This window comes from Talpa europaea, assembly GCF_964194135.1.
Source record: "Talpa europaea genome assembly, chromosome: 2".
Classification (NCBI taxonomy): domain Eukaryota; kingdom Metazoa; phylum Chordata; class Mammalia; order Eulipotyphla; family Talpidae; genus Talpa; species Talpa europaea.
The window spans coordinates 31079364-31105117 of record NC_140068.1 but is presented as its reverse complement, the minus strand read 5'-3'; the positions used below and the strand labels follow the sequence as shown (position 1 = coordinate 31105117).

Genomic DNA, 25754 nt, shown 5'->3' with positions numbered 1-25754 from the left:
ATCTGAGGATCAGTGGATTATCATTGCAAACAAATGGCTATGGAGTCTGGCCTGGCTTTAAATTCCAGTTGTCATTCAGTTGTAATGAAGCAACTGCAACGAAGCAATTTCTTAACCTTACTGAGTCTTGGGTTCCTCACCTGCTTGTAGTGAGGATTAAGTGAGACAGTGCCTGGTATATATCAGGTACTCAAATAAATAAAGTTAAACCAATATATGATATTTTAAAGCTGTCTGGCTCATTACGGATGTCTACTAATATTGGAATCCTTTCACTTAGATGTGTCTGACATTGAACAGAAATAGATGACATAATACCATAGAGCTAGATGATTTCTTCAGTTTCCACTTCTCTGATCCATGAGGCACGACTTTTTAGATAAGTACTACTTTAGTATTTATGGAATCTTTATTTTTTAAATCATACAGGCAAAACTCACATGTATGCTAATCCTATTTTTCCAAGAATGTTAACTTATTATTGATTTTGGTTTACAAACTTCATCCATGCAAATAACTGTAGTTTATCCTACAAGATACATATGTGAAGTATATTGTTTACTTCATTTTAAAAATGAAAAAATCTGAAGCTCAGAACAGCAAACACAGCTGCTCAGAGGTAGACAAGATTGGTTTTAAGAATACAAATGCAGAACTTTTTCTTTTACCACATACTGGCTTCATGTTCCCAGTTTTAGAAATGTCCAGGATTGAATCATAAGTGGTCTTCATAGAGGCAGAGACCTAAAAACTATCCATAATTTGCACACACTTTAACATCTCTATTAATGCAACCCTGATACCTTCCATAAACTCAGTTGAAAGGTTTAAAGATAAGAGTCTGTTAACCTGGCTCACCTGGTACTCTAAGCTTTTTAGCAGTGTGTATGGTCAAGTTAAATTTATTAGTCCCTAATAAAATAACCAGCTCAAAAGCTTGAAGGGTTCCATAGAACAAAAATAAATGAACATAGCCTACTGAGGCTAAAAAGATATTCTCTTAACTCCTGCTAAAGTAAACTAGCAACAATTTGCCAGAGGGAACAAAAACAAGATTAGAAGCTGTCTCCATAGAGGCAGTGAACTTCAAAACCTTGACACAATAAATAGGCAATACTTACGGTTGCTATTTAAAGTAAAAGCCTTCTTTTTTTTTTTTTTCCTTTCCCTACAAATTCTATTTGTGAGTTAGCCATAAAACAGTGGTTCCCGGTTTTGGCTGCACATTGAAATTACCTGGGGAGCTTTAAGGGCATCAAGAAGCTGAGTTTTACTCCCAGAGACTGCTTTAATTGGAATAGAATGGTACTGGGCTTCAGGCATTTTTTAAAACTGTTCAGGTGATTCTACTGTGCAACCAACATTGAAAAACCACTACTTGAAGGTGATTTCTTTGGGAATACATTGATGGAAATCCAGGCTAATATTTACTATACACACATACATACAAACACCATTTAATTTAAAAATTATAGTAAGTGGCTTTACATAGTTTATCAACAATATTTGGGCTAAGTGTCTTGGACAAAATATAGTTTATTGGGACATGTAACTAAAATGTCTGAGGGAACAGTAGAGCTGAATTTAAATCTAAATCATTTAAGCAGTGTTTAGCTTTCTTTCCAATCTCTCATTTTCAAATTGTCTGGCTCCACTCTATTGTAAGTCCAGTCTAAGACAAGATATGCCTTCAGGTTGGATGATAAATTGACTCTAGACCCTGCATTCTTCTCACATTTGAGTCCCTAAAAGGAGAACAAGAGTTTCTTTCTCTGAATCTGATGAGAAGGTGCATTTGCTCTGATTGGATTGGAGACTGTTCAGGAATCTCTAAACTGAGGCTAAAGCTATAATTTGTACCCAGACCTGCCTGATTACAGTGTTAAAATACTTTTTCTCTCCATCAACACTTCAAGATTACAAGTTTGACAAAAAGGACATGTTTCTCTCCTACTGAGGAGTTTGAGAAAGAAAAAGACCCCTAAATAAGATTAATCGTATCTGGAGACCCCTTCCAACTCTGTGACAGGAGGATCTTTACTGTTTTGCAAGTACTTGTCCTTCCCGTTCCTTGCTCCTGAGCCAATTCTGTTCAAGGGCAGGTAAGGCTGTGTCAGGCAGGGAACCTCAGTGACAAAAATAATGACTGCATATTCAGTGGTTCTGAAATAATTGATTTTTGTATTTACATTTCATAATGCCTGTATTTGTTTCCTATGACTGCTGTAAAACAATTACCACAAATAACAGAAAGTTGTTCTCTTAAAAGTTCTGGAGGTCAGAAGTCTAAAATCAAGGTCTGAAGAAGGCCAGACTACCTCTAGAGACTGCAGAGAAAATGCTTTTAGATTCTTCCAGTCCTGACACCTGTAAACATCCTGGCCCACAGTGATATAACCCTCATCTCCTGCTCCTTTTTCACAAGATCTTCTTCTCTGTGTCTGTATCATCTCCTCTTCTGCCTTTTATAAAGATATTAGTCATTGCATTTAGGATCAAACCTAGTAATACGGGATGATTTCCATCTAAATATGTTTAACTTAATTATATCTGCAGAAACCCTTAGACTGTTGAGTCTAAGGACAGGTAAGGAGATGCTCCTAAGTTTAGCATTAACAGAATCCAAGAACACAAAAGATGTGATTTCACTAGGAGTTTCTCTTTCCTTTTTGTCATAATTTCTCCATTTTTTAAAATTTTGTGTTATTGCTGAACTCACAGATATGCTCCCTGATCATTTTAAGGTCAGCAGGAAAAGAGTGCATTATTTGATAAGAGTTTAAAAGGAACATTAGAATATTTGAATAAGATTTAGGAAATTGGGGCCTTCCTGGTGGCACAAGAGGTTAAGATGCAACCTATGAAGCTATTGGCGGCCACGGCATTATGAGTTCAATCCCCGGCCAGGGAGCTACCCACATGGTGCAGCAGACCTCTCCTGACTCACCTGCTGCTCCCCTCAGCAGTGAATTTCAGTAGATCCGCCTGTTCTGTTCCCCACTCTGTCTCTGGTGAATCCTCTCACCACCTGCATCTCTGGCCTGCACCCCAGCTCTTGTATGCATAAATAATAAATGGATCTTAAAAAAACAGATTTAGGAAATCTATGGTCTCCACCTGGTTCTGCTACTTTCTAGCAGATAATATAATTTCTGAGGTCTTTTGTGGTTTTCAGAGTCTAGCAAATACATGAATTGGAGAAGATGGGAAGAATGTCTGCTTAATGCTAATGCTTGAGAAACAATTTTCTCATCCGAGATGAGATAGTGGGGCGGTTTAAAGTGAAAGGATATAAATTCAGTAAAATATCTCAAAGGTATGCATTTTTTAAACCCAACTGTGAGGAAATCTTACAAATTATGGCCATAATATTATTTATTTTCTGCGCTTTCCCAAAAACAAGAAATGTAATGCCACTTTTAAAGATATGATTTTTAATTCTGATAATATGGTGTCCTCAAGAAGTTTGAGTCTATTTGTAGCATGTGTTTATATTGATTCAGAGACTGTACTGTTAAAATTAGAGGTTTGAATCTAAAAGTATCTTTTGAGCAAAGGGTTACATGATTTTAATAAAAACTAAAATTCATCATTTTATTTTCATATTATTTCTTTTAAATAGACAAAAAATGTCTCATTTGTATTGCTCAATTTCTTAAAATATTCCATCTTAACATCAGCTCTCTCAAATAGTTTTTCTATATTTATTTTGTTCTAAACTAAGAGAATGAAATTGCTAAAATGCATCATTCACATATCAAAAACTACCAAGTAGGAAGAAAAGTCATTTCCTTGAGCATCCTCCACAGTATTGATCTGTGTTTGCCTACTCTATCTTCCTGACACTAGAGTTTCCTTCATCCCCCTTATACACTAAATACAGTCATTAAAGAGTCTAAACATAAATCTCCAAGCCATGGTTAACCATCATTTTCCTTTCCCTGGAACACAGCCTCTTTAAAAATCTGACTTTTTACCACACAGGCAGCAGGTGGATGGGAGACTTGAGGACATGTAGTTTCTTTGGTAAAGTTTCCCTCCTCCCACAGCGAGGGAGTGAGGTGCCTGGAGTAGCTGTTGCTCTTCTCTAAGGATATGACTGAGATCTGGAAGGAAAACACTAGATCTTATGATTCAGAAACCTGAGGTTATTTTTTTTTTTTTTTTGGTCAGGGGAGAGGTCTTTGCTTGAAATGAAAGAAAGTAGGAAATATCTGGATAGTTGTAGAATACCAGATACTTGAATGTGAATTAGTGGTACTTCAAAATTATTGTTAGAAATTCTTGAATGGCTTACCTGACTTTGCTTTTTTACAATTTAAGGTTATTATAGGAGGATAAAATAAATTATCTTCATTGAACATTTACTTTGTGCTGGAGATGTTTTATATTTTTAAGTCTCACAGAAAGACTATAAAGTATTATCCACATTTTAAAGAGGAGGAAAGGTTAATTAACTTGGCTAAGGTTACACAGCTAAAAAAATCATCAAATGAGAGATTCAAAGTGTATCTCATTCCACATTCCACATTCTTTCTTATGTAACATATTGTCCTCTTTGAGAAAATTATAACCAGCTTTTCTTTATTTATGTTACCACTTGAAAATAGGAAAGAAGAATATGCTTTGCTTCTTTCATGAATATCTTAAGTGGAAGTAATTGCCATGGTTTGAACTAAGTAGGAATACATTAAAAGGCATAAAATCAGAGATGAAGGGCCAGATTCCAAAAATCCCATTCAAAAAGCTTTCTCCTGAGTTTGTGAGAACCTTAAGTTCAACTCTGCTGAAATTCTAAGAAAATATTCAATCAATGAATCAAGAAGTTATGATATAGCCATACCAATGGTCAGGTCCTAGGATACCTGAGCTGTTATCAAAAATTATACCATGGAGATTCACGCACCAAAGAAACAGCATTTTCATATCCACATGTGTAAATCCATCTATTTAACACACATTTAAAGATGCATTAAACATCCAAGAAATCCGTTCTGTGAAAAGATTCATGCCTCATTAAGTGCTTCCCATACATAATATAATAGCCTAAAAGGGGAATTCACAAATGCCAAGACAACCGATAGTCCCTCTCTTATTTTGTCAAAAGCAGTATTTGCAAAGGTGCGCTTGATTACGTCAGGCAGGAATTTTTTTCTTTTTAACAGGTATATTTACATTTGTTCATTTTAACAGGTATATTTAAAGCCACCACAGGTGTGCCCCTGCACTGAGGCATGTGCTTTAAGAGCTAAGTAGTAGTTAACATAGTCTTGATTTTGCTCAGTGGTGTTGTGTCTTTATTCAGGGCTAAGCCAAACCAGATTTGAGGGGAAAGCTTTTTGTTACAGAAGATAATTTATATGCTAGCTAAAGGATGCCAGTTACAGGAAAAAATTAACATATATTATAATTAAATTAATTAGAATTTAAATTATATTTGAAAAGCACCACCAGCATATTGCTGATGTGGATTTCCTTTTCAAAATCAAATAAGTTAATTGCAATAAAAATATATTCTGACATTAGCACAAAGACAACCCAAGTAATAAAATATGTAAATAATTGAAAGTTGGAAATCACTGGCATTGGGAAGAACCACAAACTTTAAAGTAAGACAAATATGAAATTGGGGTCTCCCTGGGTGCAGGGGTTAAGTCTCAGCACTATCAAGCTATCCGTAGCCACTGCAGCATGAATTACATCCCTGGCCAGGGAGCTAACCTTCATGGCACTGCAGACCTCTCCCATCTCGCCCGCTGCTCCCCTCAGCAGTATATTTCAGTAGATCCGTCTGTTCTGCTCCCCACTCTGTCTCTGGTGAGTCCTCTCATCAGAGGACTCACACTTGTGGCCTACACTCCAGTTCTTGTATACATAAATAAATTAAAATAAATCTTAAAAAAAAGACAAATATTAAATTGATCCTTGTTCTTAGCTGTGTACTAATCCTCAGCTAAAGGTAGGATTGGATTCTTCAGATCAAAATGGTCAATTATTACAAATCATCTGAAATCTCATTTTTTAGGTCTTCTACAGACCAAACCCATCCTTATTAAGGTAACAGTTTCCATTTTATGCCTTCTGGTAACCAATAACCTGGAAAGGGTGGTCACTATATCCTCATAAAAGGACTAGAATGATGCCACAGCCAAAAGCTGTGTCTTCCCCCTCAAGTCTTTTACTTTTCCCACCCACCCCAAATCTTAGTTTGTATTGGAAAACAGAGCAAAGAAATTACGTAATTACCCAGACAATAAAGACCAGAGAAAAAGTGATTGCTACTAATTATATGAGTTCCTTCAAAATTTTCCTCAATATGAATTATTATTACTTTTACCTTTTCTCTTATTTTTTTTGTAATCTCGGGAAGGCACATACATCTCTTTTTATGGAGAATGATTAACACAGACTCAACCAGGGAGAAATCAAATTATACAGTTAATAAAAACTAAAGCTTCAATCCATGCTAAGTGACATTGTAGCACCAGGGAAAATTAATTACTGCATTTTAGAGTGAAAAGAGTCAGGCATGTCAGGTTTGAATTTAGCCTTAAGACCTACAATAAATTTTTGTTCTTTTGTGACTGAATTTTTTTAAAGTGCATTGTTACTCAAAATCATACAGCCATATTCTATAAAAATATGTAACCTTTGTAATATTCTTGCTAGCTTAAATTCTAAAATTGCCTAAATTTTTCTAAGAAACATTTCAAATTCATTGTGTAAATTCAAGTTACTCCCTTGGTTCTAGCTGTGAACAATCACTGACTGGTGAAAACTTATTGTAATTGCTCCTTTTTACAAGAATGTTTAAGTGATTTTGATGTTCTTGAAGAGATTTTGTAAGTGTCATGATGCTGAGGGTTTATATATAATCATTGTCAAATATGACATAGGGGAATATTCAGTAGCTCAAATGAGTAGTTGTCAGTGGAGGTAGATTATTAACAGATGGGCATAAACTGGTTGTAGGGTAAGGAAAAATATCAGGCTTCCCGCCATCAAGATAGATGATGGATCCTTGTGGTCCTGAATGCATGCCTGATGGCGGGCACCTGGAGTAGGGTGTGGGCATAGGTAGATGGGATTCACCTGGGCTAAGACTGGGCTTTTAAGGGCGGCGTCACAGGGATGCCAGTAGAAACCGAAAGAGAAGCCGAGAAAGAAGCAGCAGAAGCCTAGAGAAGGCTGGAGAGCCCAGAGAGAGTGAAGACTTGCTGAGGGCTAGGAGGCCTGCCAGCCTCCCGACACCCCAGCACCCTTGCCTACTGTGTTTGTCTGTGACGACGCTGGGGGCTGGGAGGACTGCCAGCCTCCCGGCCCCCCCAGCATCCCTGCCTGCCATATGCCTGGTGAACCCCAATAAAAGACCTGCAAAAAACCACTGAGGACTCTGACTCCTTTACCTGGTCTGCATGGGATCCTAGAAAACCTGCTCAGTGTCCGGTCCTGCCCCTTACACTAGTCTTTTGCAGACTTCAAATTATAGCATATTTTTCTAAGTAATTTCATATGAACTAAACAGAGTGATAGCCTTAGAAAAGTTTATTTATCTATTTAATTGATACAGAATGAACATAGGGAACAGAAAATTATATGATATGCGATCTTTACTCTCCACCCACACAATCACAGGATCATGTTGAAGAAAGAGACTGTACAAGTTTTGAGTACAACCTTCGCTCTTAAAGGGCTATTCATTCAGCCTTTGCTAGAATACCACTAAGTGCAGGAATTCATTATTCAGAACACCACCCCTTCTTTCTGGGAGTACTTCTAAACTTGAGGCTTATATGTCTTACCTTCCAGATGAATACATCAACTTGAATCTTAGGCTGCCATCCTGAAGTTAGCTATAAATGACGAGTCTGATCCCTCTGACTTTTGGTATTTCTTTAAGTATTTGAAGGGAGTTATGAGGAATGCTCCTGTTCCTTTCTTTTTCAGATAAATCTACCCAAATTCTCTTAAGATTCTTCATATGACATGGTTTTTAGATCTCATACCAGAGTCAGGATGTAATTTTATCAGTGTCTGTTTCCAGATCTAAACCCCATAATAAATAGTGATCAGAAAATTGTAAAAGATCCCTTAGGTAGATGAGAAGACTAAATGTCAAACAATTTCTTATGCCAACTGTAGGAAAATAGCCAGCTACTTTATTACTCCCTTATTAAAATAGCTTAACAAAATCCACCTATAACTTAAAATAATACAATAATGTTTTTCTATGTTATTTCCAGTTTCATATTGGACTTATATATGGTGAAGACCCATGTGACTCCTTGACTTCTGGCTATCAATAAGCACTTTGGGATGCGAAATTATTAAGCTCTTTTCATAATTTTTCTCAAGTCATTTTTAATACTCTTAAAATAATTAATAGAAAATAATATTTTGATAATTATGCCTTTCTATAGATAAAATGAAGGGGGAAAGAGTTAAAGGAAGTCCATCATTTAAATAAGGAGGGCTAATTTGTGACTGTTGTAAGTGATATTTCTAGAATCCTGTACACCACCTACCCACCCCACACCACCTTCATCTTTCCACCACTCAAAACTAAATGATTGATTTGTTTCTTCCTTTCTTCACTTGTGTGCCATACCCCATTACATTTCTGGGCAAACTATTCCCTCTTCCTAAAGGAAACTGAGCAACCAATATTTCTCTGTAAATATGAAAGTAATGATGAGTATTTTTCTTTTGTTTTTTAATGTTTTCTTCTTATAGTGACCTTTCCACCAGTAGTCTCTTGGCCTTGGGTTTTATAAAAACTGCAAAAGAGCTCTTTGGATATACTCCAAATGAAATAGGTATATCTACTTTAAGGTGTTTTATTTAGACTTAGAGGTTTATTTATATTTGTCTCAACAAATTCTAAGCAGTATTGATCTATGTACTTGCCAGGATAAAACAAGATAAGAGACAAATCTTACCACTTAAAAAATTCTTTCATGGGAATTAAGTACAACTAAAATGTCTTTAAATGCCTTTTTATCAAAATGCAAGGCAAATATAACTCTACTGTAAATTCAAGGTAAAATGAATTTTGGATTAGAGTTAGTAAAGCAGCTAAGAGGATATGTTAAGATCTTTTATAGGGATGAGATTGAATGGCATTTAGCATTTAATTGAGTGAATGAATTAATTGTGTGGCTGAATTAATTGTGTGAATTATGTAGTCATTTTTAAATTCTAGCACATTCACCAAAATAATAGCAAATATGGCAGCTTGACAATGATTGAGTGGCTAAGCGTTTTTTTAGGAGGCTACAAGGTCCAGTGGGAAAACATGAAGTTGGGCAAAAATATATTTGAAACTTACTTTGACAATTAATAAGTATATCTTAATGTACTTATAAATGCACTCAGCCTCATTTTCACCTCTGATAAGTAAAGGTGATAATCTCTACCTCTAAATGTGGTGACAGTGTTGTAGTAAATGCTAGATAATGAATACATAAATTCTATATATTTTTTGTAGTATATTGCCTCAAACTTAACAATTAGTTGCAAAATGTACAATGGACTGCAAATTACACTTGTCATTTCTAAGTTAAAATCTAAAATGAAAAGATTTTATAGAGATTTTATAACAAAAAAAGAATTTTTTGTTAATAATTCATCTCCAATTATGACCTTTCTCAATATCAGAAAAATGATGATGGAGTCCATAATCAATAATATTAACACTCCACTCATTCCTATATTAGTACTCTTGCAGACTTTTGTTTGTTTGGTCATTATCCAATAAATTGTTCTCTTCTAGAGAATGAAGGAAGGAAGGAAAAGACCTAATACTTTATTATCACACATGCAATAAATTTAACCAATAAGCACATTGAACTATGGATGAAAATGAGATCAGACTCCTAATTCAATTCTGCTGGAAGCTGAACTCCTTGGAGGCAAGCACAGATGCTAACCAAATCACAGATGCAAATACAAATTCCTCACTTTGGGGAAAGGATAGGCCAGTTATCAGGCATGGGCTACATTTGTAGGTGGGATGTTGATGAACAGTAGTGATGGGGAGGTTTTGAAGAGGACTGTCAGAGTTCCTTAAATGTCTCCCAGCCTAAACTGGGTTGCTACATGCAAAAGAATGAAGCTTGACCACTACCTCACACCATACACAAAAATCAACTCAAAATGGATTAAAGAACTAGACATAAGACCTGAAACCATAAAATATATAGAAGGAAATATAGGCGAAACTACGTGATTTGCACATCAAAGGCATCTTTACAGATACATCACCCAAAGCAGTGATAGTGAAGGCAAAGATAAACAGCTGGGACTACATCAAATTAAAGAGCTTCTGCACAGCAAAAGAGACAATAACAAAAACAAAGAGAAACCCCACCAACTGGGAGAACTTTTTTGCACCCAACACTAATGATAAAGGACTGATCACAAAAATCTGCAAAGAGCTGATGAGACTCAACAACAACAAAGAAAATAACCCAGTCAAAAAATGGGCAGAAGAGCTAAAAAGAAACTTCTCTGAAGAGGAAAGGCATATGGCCAACAGGCATATGAAAAAATGTTCAACATCACTTGTAATCAGGGAAATGCAAATCAAAACTACCATGAGATACCATCTTACACCAGTGAGAATGGCACATATTAAAAAAAACTAGCAACAACAAATGTTGGCGAGGTTGTGGAGAAAAGGGAACTCTCCTGCACTGTTGGTGGGAGTGCAAACTGGTCCAACCACTATGGAGAGCTGTGTGGAGATTTCTTGACCTACTAAACATAGAGCTTCCATATGATCCAGCAATTCCACTCCTAGGTATTTACCCAAAGGAAACAGAAACATCAATTCCAAAGAGCACCTGCACACCTATATTTATAGCAGCACTGTTTACAATAGCTAAGCTTTGGAAACAGCCCAAATGCCCAAAAATAGATGACTGGATCAAGAAGATGTGGTACATATATACCATGGAATATTACTCAGCATTCAAAAAAGATAAACACATGCAATTTGCAGCAACATGGATGGCGCTGGAAGGGATCATGCTCAGTGAAATAAGCCAAAAAGAAAAAGAAAAATACCAGATGGTCTCACTCATAGCAGGAATCTAGAAAACTTAAATAAGGGACCAGGAAAATGAATAACTATAAGAAAGTGAAAATCAAAATCAACAAAAAACTATGAACCAGAGACACTTTTTGGGGGGTGGGGGGCGGGAGGGGAGGGATTGGGGTCAGAATGGGGGGGGTTGCAATTGTATGGGGAATATAAAAATAAAATTTATTATAAAAAAAAAAAATGTCTCCCAGCCTTCCATATCATCAGCACTTCTGTTCCTCCCTGCCAATTAAAAATCCACATAAACATGCCTTAAAAACAACTGAATTCAGTTGGCCTTCAGGTGAATGCTCAAATGGTAGTAACAACTAATCTTGAAATAGCTATCCTGTTCTTTACCTCTCTAAGCCCCTAGAGTGAATGCAGATCACTTTTCAAGCTCTTAAGACAGGAAAGGAACACTCACAAGATGGGAAAAGATACCTGCAGGGAGGGAACAAACAGGAAAGTGAGAAAACAGCAGGAAAAGATGCCTGAAGAGGTTTCACTACATTGAAAACTATAAAGTCAGTGAGAAGTTGATCTTTCATTATTGTAACCAGCTGAGAAAATTCTGCCTCTAGCATCTGCTACTGAGGGTGTGAAAAAGGAGAGAAGACTCATTTTGCCTGACTTGGATCCCATTCATTGCTGATGAGTCCTAACTTTAGAAATAAAAAAAAAAAATTAAGACTTGTAAGCCTGGAAATTCAATTAGCTTCAACATAGCATGATAACTTTCTAATTGAGTTCTTTTTCTTTTCCTTTCCTTTCCAAACTCCCTCCTCCTTCAAAACATTACAAGGATCACCTTAGTACAAAATTCTTTATATTCAAGATACAGTCGTTCTTCTGCTGAGGAATAATATGCATTTCTTAAGCAGGAACCATGACTACATTGTAGCTTAACAGACTTCTTTACCCATAAGAAGAAAAGCAATGGACCAATATAACATTGCTATCCATGTATATTTTAAAAAGCACCATGTTTCAACATCGTGACATTAAAAAAAGAAAGAACTATTCAGAAAAGGCTTATTAGAAGGGGTAGGCCAACATATTAGTTTAAATGCTAAGAGATATAAAGGATATAAATTATAGGTATTAAGGAAGATTTTATATAAAATGTGATTCTTACAGCAATGCTCAGGATGAGAGGTATGGAATAATTATCGGAGAACACAAAACAATTATCTACACTAAGAAAACAACAGTCAAGATAGATTTAGAAAAATGAAATAACAGACTGTTGGAACATAAATGAAAAAACATCTAATAACAAACCTTAAACATTTTATAGTAAGTCTATAGTAAGTCTTTTTTACAAAACAGAGTCACATTTTGTTTTTAAAACTGTAGGTGTTAGAAATCCAAATTTCACTGGACTTCTCATCTGTTTTTTAGTGCAATAGTTGTAATGTTTACTATGCTCGTAGGAATATTTCATCTTGAATAACTAATGATAAGAACTAGGAACTGTAGTTAACACTAGCTATGATATTATATTAAATTATAATCCATAATCAGCCAAATCCCAAAATTATCCCTAGTTAAAGATGCTAACAGAAAGTAGGGGCATGAATATATATTTGTTGCTCCATCTACTTCCCTTAAATTCATGATATAGTAGTATGAATCACATCTTTGAAGTTGTGTTGCTAGATATGTATTTCTTTCTATTCTTTACTACATTCCAACATATGCAGCATTCATTCAACCAGTTAGATAAAGCAAATTTGTAATTTTGCTTATCTTCTCAAAACCATGTTTTCTTAACTAATTCTCCTGGCATTGTGAACAATAGGATTTGTTTTCACTGATTCTCATATGTTTAGGGTTTTTTTCATGTATAAATAGGCATGGAAAACAAAAGATATATTTGGAGTTAAGGTATAAAGTTCATGCACAGGAATTAAGTCATGAATGATAACCATTTTAAAGTATTTCTCATTTTCCTTTAACTTACTGTCCACATGCAGTACTAGCAATTTAATATAATGCACTGCTTTCTGATGATATTTTAAACTTTAATCAAAATATAGTGCTTGTAAATAACAAGTGTTCATTGCTTTAAAAAGTGATTTTGGATGTCAAATGTAACCTTCCTTTCTATCCTAGCTCTTGCATACTCAGTTAATTACAGGATGGCATTCAATCATAGGGTTTCCTAACTACTTCCCTCAGTCTTAATAACTGAATATATGTGCTCTTATTAACTATAAACACTTGACTTTCTAGACTTTTTATTTTTAAAATTTACTTCTTTCCATTAAGACTATTTTTGAGAATAGTCTAGGGTAATTAATGTCAAGCATTCAGACTTTATAGCATCTGTGCCATTCTTTTTTAAGAAAGATTTATTTATTTACGCATACAAGAACTGGGGTACAGGCCAGAGGTGTGGGGGTGAGAGGATTCACCAGAGACAGAGTAGGGAACAGAACAGGTGGATCAATTGAAATACATTGCTAAAGGGAGCAGCAGGCAAGTCAGGAGAGATCTGCCGTGCCATGTGGGTAGCTCCCTGGCTGGGGATCAAACTCGTGCTGCAGTGGCTGTGGACAGCTTCATAGGTTGCGTCTTAACCCCTTGGGCCACCAGGGAGATCCTGTGCCATTACTTCTATAATGACTGTTGTTTAATACAGTACTTGGACTAGTCACTACAACTTTTCTGCACTGTCCACCTCAATCCTACAGGAGACTTTATTTTATTATAATATATTTTGGTTTATTTTGACAATGTCAAATACCATCACTCATCAAAAATCTTTCAATAAGCAAGATATTTGGTCTGGCATTTATGTCTCTCCCCAGGCTAGCACTAAATCTTTATCTCTCCAGTGCTATTATACTCTATCCCTTCTTATAAAAACTTCTCTCTTAAGACACTGCTGGTCCTTAAATCTGGAAATAGTCAGAGCTCTACAATTTTGATTATTCGGTCTCTTCTCTTAGAATTGTCTCCTCCCCTCCGGCAATGATGTGGATCTATCTAAGCCTGGTTCTTCTTTCAGGTCTCATGTAGAGCTCCAATCTCTAGGACACCATTTCTCCAGAAGACATAGGAATCATGTCCTCTAAATTTCTGTGCATACATTGTAGATACCTCTCATTAGGTACTTATCAAGTGCTTCACTGTATTGTTACATTTCATGTTTGTACCTTGTCCCTCAAAAGAGATAATAAGCCCCAAAATGTTACAGATCATATATCGCTTACATCACTATGGCCTGGAAAAGGGCTTGGCATATGGTACATGACTTAAAATACTGTGAAAGTAAGGATCTAGAGGTGAAAGGAGCGTATTAGGGGACTAAAAACTGGAATGGATTGAATAATCATTCAGAGAGTTCAAATAGTAGTTAGACAACCCCAGGCTCTTCCTTTGGTCTATACAAAGGCTTCTCTTCTGGACAAATGAGAGTCTTTGGCACTGGTAAGCAGGTGTCAAATTTCTGAAAACATGATGATTAATTTAAAGACCTCATGCTGAAAAGAAAATCTACATACAATGTAGCAGGACTACCTGCTACTCCCAGTTAAGTCCAAGGATGCTGTGGTCTGGTGCCTAATCTATAAGTAAACTGGAAGACCCAGATCAAATTCCTGCAGTTCTATATTGATCTACTATTTGGAAGGTACTGCCTAGTTATCATATATGAATATACCAGCCCACTAGTGAATAACAAATGGACAAATATTTTTTCTCCTTTTGATATGAAAATAAAACCAGAGATCACTGCAATTGCAATGTAAATCTCTGATAGGAAATTTAGAAGAAAAAAAATAAACATACCAAATTTTCAAGGTATTCCCACTTGTTGTTCCTTGTGCTGGGAATGCTATTCATCATCTTTGTTCTACTCGTGTTTATACTTTATTCAGGACTCTGTTCAAATACAAAATAATAAGTTATGTTTTATCATCATTATATATAAAGTGGCGTCACACACCTTCAAAAGCATAATTCTTGGCCATTCTATTTATTTGAATTAATTTTTTCCATATATCGATCATTGCACAAATATGTTGATGTATTTATGTGTTATTGTCCATTTCTCTAATCCCAAAAACACTCAGAAAGACTGAACACTCTGACACTGCTTATAGCACAGAGTGAACCCATAATAATCATTCTTAGTGTTATTGAGCTATATATCTACTTATATATTTAGTAGATAAGAAATTTTAATAAATCAAAAAAACATAGGCAACATAATTTAAATAATAATTCAGAGAACTAAGAGAAAGTATAGCCAAGAAAAAAAATTAAAATATTCACTATACAAAAATGTTAGAGAAAAAAATAAAAAAAGTTAAAAGATCAAAATATTAAAAATGAAAAATATAGTTCAACATAGTTTGGGAAGACTTGTAAAGAAAATCTCCAAGAGAAAAAGCAAATGTAACATATGAGCAACAGTAAAAAACAGGTAAGAATAATGTCAATCCTGGCAGTCAAATGTGTTGTTAACAATAGTTTTTGTGTAACAGAAAAATATATAGGGAGGGAACTATTGAAAATATAATTAAGAATGCTTCCTAAAATTGGAGGTGACAACTCCTAGATTGAAAGGTCCACCATACATTCTACAAATTAAATGAAAAAAAAAAAAGAAAAAAAAACAACAGCAAACTATCAAGGTACTATCTTATAGAATTTCAGAACCTAGAATTAAAAATATATTCTACATATAATATATTGGTAAAACCAAATATAAAACCAAAATAGGTTATAGAGTATGTAAACAATTTAAAACCTGAAAAACAAAAGATGACATCAATATCACAGCAGCAGAAAATGGCCTCAAACCTACCCCTCTCCCACACACGCACATACACACACCAAAATGAAGTATCCATCCATGAACAAAGGGCCTTTGTCTTGCCTACCTGTGCATTAAGTATAGGCAAGCAGATATCAGTACTATCAGCAGTCGTCCTGGTGCATTGTAGGATGGGGAGAATATATGTAAATCCAAGAACTTTCCTACAAGAAGGAATAAGAAGCATGCAGTAGGTATATACATAAAAGGTAATGAAAAAGCCTTAGAATCGGACCTCCCTGTTGCACAGGGGTTAAAGTCTCAGTATTATCAAGCTATTCGACAGCCACTGTGGCATGAGTTCGATCCCCAGCCAGGGAGCTGACCCACATGGTGCAGCAGACCTCTCCTGTCTCTCCTGCTGCTCCCCTCAGCAGTGTATTTCAGTGAATCTGCCTGTTTTGCTCCCCACTCTGTCTCTGGTGAATCCTCTCACTCCCCCACCTCTGGCCTACACCCCAGTTCTTGTATGAATAAATAAAAATAAATCTTTAAAAATCACTAGTAAGACTGATAGAAAGTATTTCTTCATTGAGGACAGTTTTTAAAGATTGTAGGAAGATTACTTCTTTAAATGTGAAGAGAGCATTGCAAAACTCCAAGGAACGTAAAAATGAAGGAAATGTGACACAACCAAAGCATCATGATACTCTTCAAGTAACTGAGCACACAGATGCAGAGATCTATGATTTACTTGACAAAATAATCAAAATAGCTCTTTCAATGACTCTCAATGAATAATAATAAGCACAGAGAGACAAGTCAACAAAATCATAGGAACAACACACACACAAACACACACACAAATTTGATAAAGTAGAAATCATAAAAGGAATGAAACAAATTATGCAGCAAGGATGCAATGAATGAAATAATAAATGCAATAGAGAGCATCACTGCACAAGATCAGAGAAGGAAAAAATCTGGGAGATAGAAGATAAGAGCTTCAAAAGTATCTAGTCATATCAGATTTCTCTGAAGAAACACTACGGGCAAGGAGAGAGTGGAAGGACATAGTCAACAGACTCCAAGAACACAGATGTCAACCAAGAATACTCTATCCCGTAAAGCTCTCCTTCCTCTATGAAGACAGAATAAGGACCTTCCCAGACAAACAGAAACTGTGGAACTTCATTACCAATAAACCCCCACTCCAAAAAATACTACAAGGAATCCTAAAGCCAGAACCTCAGAGGGACGAATAACAACGAAAGAAGGCAAGGAAAAAAAAAGATATTAAAAGAATAAATAAAATCAAAGGAAAGACAAACACAATGGCAAATACAGATGCTAACATATCAATATTAACCCTAAATGTAAATGGACTAAACTCTTCAATAAAAAGACACAGAGTTGCAGCCTGGATTAAGAAACAAAACCCAACCTTTTGCTGTCTCCAGGAAACACATTTAGCTACAAAAGATAAAAATAGACTCAAAGTTAAAGGATGGAAAACAATCCTACAAGCAAATGGACCAAAAAAGAAAGCAGGAACAGCTATACTTATATCAGATAAAACAGATTTCAAACTCAAAAAAATAAAAAGGGATCCCAACGGTCACTACATTATGATCAAAGGGACAATTCTTCAAGAAGAAATAACACTAATTAATATATACTCACCAAATGAAGGAGCACCAAAATATATCAGACAACTGTTGTCATCTCTGAAAACAGACATCAGAGAAAACACATATGTAGTGGGAGACTTCAACACACCACTATCAACAATGGATAGATCAACAAGACAAAAAATAAGTAAAGAAACTAAAGCTCTAAATAAGGATCTAGAGCATTTGGGCTTAACAGACATCTATAGAACACTAAACCCAAAAAAAACGGAGTACAAATTTTTCTCAAGCGCACACGGATCATTCTCCAGGATCGATCACCTTCTGGGGCACAAGACAAACATCAACAGATACACCAAGATTGAAATCATACCAACCATCTTTTCTGACCATGAAGGCATCAAGCTAGAAATAAACCATAAAAAGAAGGCAAGGAACTTTCCTACCTCATGGAGACTAAAAACCACACTACTGTAAGACCACTGGACTAATGAGGAGATCAAAGAGGAAATTAAAAAATTCTTTGAATTGAATGACAAGGAGGACACCAATATCCTAAATGTATGGGACGCAGCAAAAGCAGTAATAAGAGGAAAATATATAGCAATAGAAGCTCACATCAAGAAACAAGAAAGAACTCAAAGAAACAACCTGATCTCGAAGCTCAAAGATCTAGAAAAAGAACAACAAAAAAAACCCAAAACCAGTAGAAGAAAAGAAATAATAAAAACCAAAGCAGAAATAAATGAAATTGAAACTAAAAAAACAATCCAAAAGATTAATGAAACCAAGAGCTGGTTCTTCAAAAAAATCAATAAAATAGACAAACCCCTAGCCAGGCTCACAAAGGAAAAAAGGGAGAAAGCACAAATAAACAGGATCAGAAATGAAAGAGGAAAAATCACAACGGACACAGCAAAAATCAAAAGAATAATCAGTAACTACTATGAAGAGTTGTATGGAAACAAGTTCAACAATCTAGAGGAGATGGACAAATTCCTACAACTCTACAATCACCCAAAACTAGATAAAGAAGAAATAGAACACCTAAACAGACCAATTACAAGCAGCGAAATTGAAATGGTAATCAAAAACCTCCCCAAAAACAAAAGCCCAGGACCTGATGGATTTACAAACGAATTCTACCAAACATTCAGAGATGAATTGGTGCCTATCCTTCACAAACTCTTCCAAAAAATTGAGAAGGAAGAGACAATACCAAACACGTTCTATGAAGCCAATATTACACTAATACCAAAACCGAATAAGGATAACACAAAAAAGGAAAACTACAGGCAAATCTCCCTAATGAACACTGATGCAAAAATCCTCAACAAAATTTTAGCTATCAGAATCCAACAATGTATCCATAAGATAATTCACCACAACAAGTAGGATTCATTCCAGAGACACAAGGATGGTTTAACATCCGAAAATCAATCAACGTTATCCAACACATCAACAAAAAGAAATATAAAAGCCATATGATAATATCAATAGATGCTGAGAAAGCTTTCGACAAAGTGCAACACCCATTCATGATAAAAGCCCTTGAAATTCTTGGGATACAAGGAACATACCTCAACATCATAAAGGCCATCTATGAGAAGCCAACAGCCAGTATCATTCTCAATGGTGAAAAGCTGAAAGCAATTCCATTAAGATCTGGAACAATACAAGGATGCCCACTCTCACCACTGCTTTTCAATATAATACTGGAAGTCCTAGCCAGAGCAATAAGACAAGAGAAAGACATCCAAGGAATCCAAATAAGAAAAGAAGAAGTCAAACTATCACTATTTGCAGACGATATGATATTATACATAGAGAACCCCAAAAACTCCACAGAAAAACTAATTCAACTCATCAATCAGTTCAGTAAAGTGGCAGGATACAAAATCAACACGCAAAAGTCAGTAGCCTTCCTATACACAAACAATAAATCTGAAGAAGAAGAAATAAAAAAAAAAACATCCCTTTTATTATTGAAACAAAAAAAATCAAATATTTGGGAATAAATCTAACAAAAGAGGTAAAGGTCCTATAGAAAGAAAACTATAAAACACTGTTAAAAGAAATAGAAGAAGACACAAAGAAATGGAAAGACATCCCCTGCTCATGGATTGGAAGAATAAACATTATTAAAATGGCCATCCTACCAAAAGCAATCTACAGATTCAATGCTATTCCAATCAAAATTTCAATGTCATTCTTCAAAGAAATAGAACAATTATTGATGAAATTCATATGGAATCACCAAAAACCCCGAATTGCCAAAGCTCTCCTGAAAAAGAAAGAAGGAAATGGAGGCATCACACTCCCAGGCTTCAAACTATACTACAAAGCCATAATCATCAAAACTGCATGGTATTGGAACAAGAACAGACATACAGACCAATGGAATCGAATAGAAAATCCAGAAATAAACCCACAGATTTATGGCCAACTAATCTTTGACAGAGGAGCAAAGACTATGCATTGGAGCAAAGAAAGTTTGTTCAATAAATGGTGCTGGGAAAACTGGGTTGCTACATGCAAAAGAATGAAGCTTGACCACTACCTCACACCATACACAAAAATCAACTCAAAATGTATTAAAGAACTAGACATAAGACCTGAAACCATAAAATATATAGAAGGAAATATAGGCGAAACACTATGTGATTTGCACATCAAAGACATCTTTACAGATACATCACCCAAAGCAGTGATAGTGAAGGCAAAGATAAACAGCTGGGACTACATCAAATTAAAGAGCTTCTGCACAGCAAAAGAGACAATAACAAAAACAAAGAGAAACCCCACCAACTGGGAGAACTTTTTTGCACCCAACACTAATGATAAAGGACTGATCACAAAAATCTGCAAAGAGCTGATGAGACTCAACAACAACAAAGAAAATAACCCAGTCAAAAAATGGGCAGAAGAGCTAAAAAGAAACTTCTCTGAAGAGGAAGGGCAAATGGCCAACAGGCATATGAAAAAATGTTCAACATCACTTGTAATCAGGGAAATGCAAATCAAAACTACCATGAGATACCATCTTACACCAGTGAGAATGGCACATATTAAAAAAACTAGCAACAACAAATGTTGGCGAGGTTGTGGAGAAAAGGGAACTCTCCTGCACTGTTGGTGGGAGTGCAAACTGGTCCAACCACTATGGAGAGCTGTGTGGAGATTTCTTGACCTACTAAACATAGAGCTTCCATATGATCCAGCAATTCCACTCCTAGGTATTTACCCAAAGGAAACAGAAACATCAATTCCAAAGAGCACCTGCACACCTATATTTATAGCAGCACTGTTTACAATAGCTAAGCTTTGGAAACAGCCCAAATGCCCAAAAATAGATGACTGGATCAAGAAGATGTGGTACATATATACCATGGAATATTACTCAGCATTCAAAAAAGATAAACACATGCAATTTGCAGCAACATGGATGGCACTGGAAGGGATCATGCTCAGTGAAATAAGCCAAAAAGAAAAAGAAAAATACCAGATGGTCTCACTCATAGCAGGAATCTAGAAAACTTAAATAAGGGACCAGGAAAATGAATAACTATAAGAAAGTGAAAATCAAAATCAACAAAAAACTATGAACCAGAGACACTTTTTGGGGGGTGGGGGGCGGGAGGGGAGGGATTGGGGTAAGAATGGGGGGGTTGCAATTGTATGGGGAATATAAAAATAAAATTTATTATAAGAACATAAAAAAGTATCTAGTCATAGGGAAATAATGCATAAAGAATGAAGAAGATGAAGAAAATCTACATAATATATGAGACATGACTAACAGAACCATTGAAACTATTGGCACTCCAGAACAGGTGTGAGAAGGGGTCAGAAAAGATATTTAAGGACATAATGGATAAGAGCTTCCCAAATCTGGGAAAGATTTGGATATTGATGTTTATGAAGCTTATAGTAAACCAAATAAAATAACATAATGAAATCCTCTCTAAAACACGTAATAGTACTGTCAAAAATCAAAGAGAAGGAAAGAATCTCAAAAGGTGCACTTATAAAGAAGTTTTATCTTTCAAGAATACTGCACTATGTTTTCAGTAGATTTCTCAGCAGAAACCTTATAGGACAAGAAAGGGTGGGATACTATATTGATAACCTAGAAAGAAAAACTTGTATGTGTGTATGTGTGTGTGTGTAATTTAATAATAAAAAAGAGGGAAATCCTGCCATTTTTGACAGCATGAACATACCTTGAGAGCATTTATGCTAAATGAAATATCAAAGACAAATAAATACTATATGATCTTAATTATATGTTGAATCTAAAAAAAAAAAAAAAACTCAGACTTATAGAAATAGAGAATAGCATTGATGGCTACCAGGGATGGGGAACAAGGGTTGGAGGACATGGGTGAAAGTAGTCAAAATGGGCATATATACAGTTGTAGGATTAGTAAATTCTGAAGATGTAATATGCAGAAAATTCCCTGGCCACTTCAGTTCAGTCCTTTCATATGTTCAGAATAAGTGAGTGATCCAAGGTCACAAAACCTAACAAGATATTTTCTATGCAGAATCTGCCTAGTCAATCTAGTATCTCATTTTTAAGAATGGTTGGGAATCTGCTATCATACAGTTTTATCACTGAGACAAATAATTCCATTTTCCGTCACTGATACATTCTATTAGAATTTATCTTTCTTCAAGACTTGCTGGATAATAAAATGTATTTGATGCATTCCTTTTAGCCATTCTATTCCTGGACGATAAGTTATGCTGATGTGCTATTGATAACCTCCCTTTTTTATATGTAATGTAAGCTAAATGCTGAAACTATATTTTATTCCATTTATAGTTGCACATCACCTAATATCCTGACATTCATGCAGAGATTTGTTGATTTACTTTCTTTCCTGTGTATGAATTTGCTAATGATATTTCCTAAGAAATATTATAACGAAATATTATGATCAGGAGTTGACAAATACTGAAGAAACCCTGATTTTCTAAAATAAAAGAAAGGGTGAAAATAAGTAGTGTTTTATTAAGTAAAGATGTTATAAATTTTACATTAGCCACATTATTTTAAATGTTACAGAATTGAAGTTCAACTGTATTATTTAAAATCTACAAAGGGTATATATTCTAAGAAAGAGGAAAAAAGCAGATTTAAAATAAGATAATAAAGCAATTTAAATCATTCCCTTTGTAATGGTGGTGAGCTCTGTCTTCACTTACAAATATTCAGTATTGCAATTAATGTAAATCATTGATAATTTTTCTAATAAAATATGTTTATAATAGGCAAACTTTCATAGTGGAATCCTTAGACACATAATATCTAGGTGTATCTGACAGGTTAACTTTAGATGCTTGCTTTCTGCCTATAAAATACACTAAGAGGAAGGAAATAAAAAGCCCCAAATTGCTAAACAATGCAAATCATGCCCAAATAAGATGACTGACATTTATAAATTCTCATTCATATAAATTGCCTTCTTGCAGGAAACAGACCTTATCCTGACTTTTAATATTTCAATGCACCGATCCTGGTGGATGGAGAATGGACCAGGATGTAAGGTGACATCAGTGACACCAGCTCCAGACTGGGCCCCAGAAGACCATCGATACATCACTGTCTCAGGATGTTTTCTGGAGTACCAGTACGTAGAAGTGGCTCATAGTTCCCTCCAGATTGTCCTCGCAGTAAGTGTTGATAGCCAAACTCCTTCTAGCGCTTCTGGAATTGTTTTCTTTCTGTGCAAATTTAGTGCACACAAATGGAATCTGTGGGTAGTGTAACTATTTTCTTTGTCCTAATTAATGGCACCTTTAGTAGGGATTTGTCAGGTTCAAAGAAGCCATGCTTATTTGGACTGAGTGTCCATTTTCTTTACCAATCAGTAAATAAACTGGTGTCTTCAGCATTTTGTGTAGGAAATTAAGTCAAGGTTTACTAGAATTTTGTTAGGCTTTTTCCTAAGTTTTCTGAGGGAAGTTCAGAGAAGTTTTATAATATCCTCATACATATAAGTTTATAGTACTTCAATAGCTGTTTTCTCCCCAAGATCTTCTTTCTGGTTGTTCTGGTGTATCCCAGGTGGTCCTGGGACATATCTTCTTTATTTGCCCTCTCTTCTTCTAGGTTGCATCAAGGTGTCATCCAACATCTTTTATTGTCACCCCCATTTAAAAAAAATCAGCTTTTCTGTAAATTCTGCTTCTAGATTGTCATGTCATTTTTTTCACAATAAAGAACCCTCCTTCTAGTAGGAGGCATGAGGAGGCATAAATAACTGCTTGTGTTTGTGTAGTTGTAGAACACATTTATATAAAATATGCCTGTTATATAGAACATTGTTTTACATTTTGTTGCTACCACAAAGAGATACATAAACACATCCCTTTCTCAAGAAGAACTTTAGCTCAGGTTAAATGCTTATTTTTGTGGGATTTATAAAGTAAAGTCAGCTTTATTCTCCATCTCCATTATTCATTACAGACACTATATGTTCAAGTCTAGATGTATCTTTCTTAGACTCCATTTTAGATCTGCAGTCGATGAGCATAATCATAAAATTGTTAACAACAAACAATACAAGTAGAGTCTACTTTTTACCTCTTTCTTCAGTTTATTACTTTGACAATGATATTAGTTAACAATTAAATAACAGGTACTGGGTAGAATGGCACCAATTAGTTCACATGAAATTCTCTTGAATTGAAGAAATAATATGTGAGTGTATATATTAGATTATATAATTAACACATAGTCACTAGATTTTTTTTAGAGATTTATTTTATTTATGCATATAAGAACTGGAGTGTAGGCCAGAGGTGTGGGGGTGGGGGTGAGAGGATTCACCAGAAACAGAGTAGGGAGCAGAACAGGCAGGTCTACTGAACTACACTGCTGAGGGGAGTAGTGGGCAAGACAGGAGAGGTCTGCTTCGCCATGTGAGTTAGTTCCCTGGCCATGGATTGAATTTATGCTGCAGTGGATGGTGAGAGTTTGATAATGTTGAGACTTTAACCCCTGTGCCACCAGGGAGGCCCTAGTCACAAGATTTTTTTTAAATGAGGACTCTGTGTGTGTGTGTTTGTGTGTGTGTGTGTAAACACACAAATTACTGTAGGCTAAATGAACACTTTCCAAATATGTGGCTAAAAATACAAAGGGTTATTCTTTTGTGTATTTGTAGAAGTTCTACCAACCCCTGTCACTAAGAGAACACGGATAGCAAACAGCCACCACCTGAATCATCCTGGGTGGCTGTGCCAGAGAGCAGGATAGATTTGGAGTATCTTTTGCACAAAAGTTCTCCTACTGGGAAAAGAAGCTCACTGTTCACAGTTTAATGTCTAGAACTAGTCAAACAGTCACACCCAATCACAAAATGGAGGGGAAGAAGCAAGACGGGTAAATATTTACAAGCCAGAATGAGTTATTTCTGCAGTATTTGAATTCAGTTCTGAACTGAGCAGAGTGACCTCCTTTCAAAATGTCCAACCTTAGTGACTTCTTTTTATGAATGTTAAATAATATTTATTTTGATTTCAGATATATTTACATGTAAGAGTAAAGTACCATTTTCAAGTTCATATTCTTCATGTTGCATAGATGTGAAACTAATATCTTTCATTTTTTCTCATACAATATTTCAAATGACTAGTCTTCAAAATGTTTAACTTTACCAACAGATAGTAGACAAGATACTTCTCAATAAGCAAACCTTTCTATAATTGTTTTAAATGCTAAAATTGTTCATTCTTATTGACCTGAAATAAAATGTTAGATTTTATGATGAAACTAGCCACTTAAATATTTAAAAAAACCACTTAAATGAAGTATTTATTCTTACATGGGAAAAGTAAAATATTTCTGGGATTTGAGACAGATAAAATTATTCATATAAATCTGTTAAGAGTTTTAGATAAATATTTCTTTGTTGGAACTCCTTTTTTACTATAATCAGACATTTTGGAAAATTTCCATTCCTATGCCAAGCATGTTGTAAAGATGTCATTTATGTGCATGAATAATTATGTGTGATAATTTTAGAGATGTGATTGAATTAATATGTGTATCATCAACTATATTCACATTTTTATTAAATCCCACATAACATTTTGGCACACAGATAATTTGCCGAAAAATACATTGGGGCATGTAAGCATATGTTGAGGCTAATATTGTCACAGAAGAAGTATTTTTACATAAGTAAAAACCTTCTGTAAAGGCAAAGTGGTTAGAGTGCAAAGATGGATGGAGTGTCCCTGAGAACAGATGTGACCAATA

General features: G+C 35.3%; 1 protein-coding gene across 3 annotated transcripts in view; it reads left to right on the top strand.

Annotated features, from left to right (window-relative positions):
• NKAIN2 (sodium/potassium transporting ATPase interacting 2) overlaps positions 1-25754 on the top strand; it is a gene marked incomplete at both ends in the record, with an annotated part of 907688 nt that overhangs the window by 716839 nt on the left and 165095 nt on the right. For 2 of the 3 annotated variants that reach the window (XM_084228814.1, XM_084228815.1), the window contains one exon: positions 22961-23161. The exons of the other annotated variant lie outside the window; for it this stretch is intronic. In XM_084228814.1, coding sequence (XP_084084940.1) covers positions 22961-23161 — 201 coding nt within the window. The remainder of the gene's footprint in view (positions 1-22960; positions 23162-25754) is intronic. 3 annotated transcript variants of the gene reach the window in all.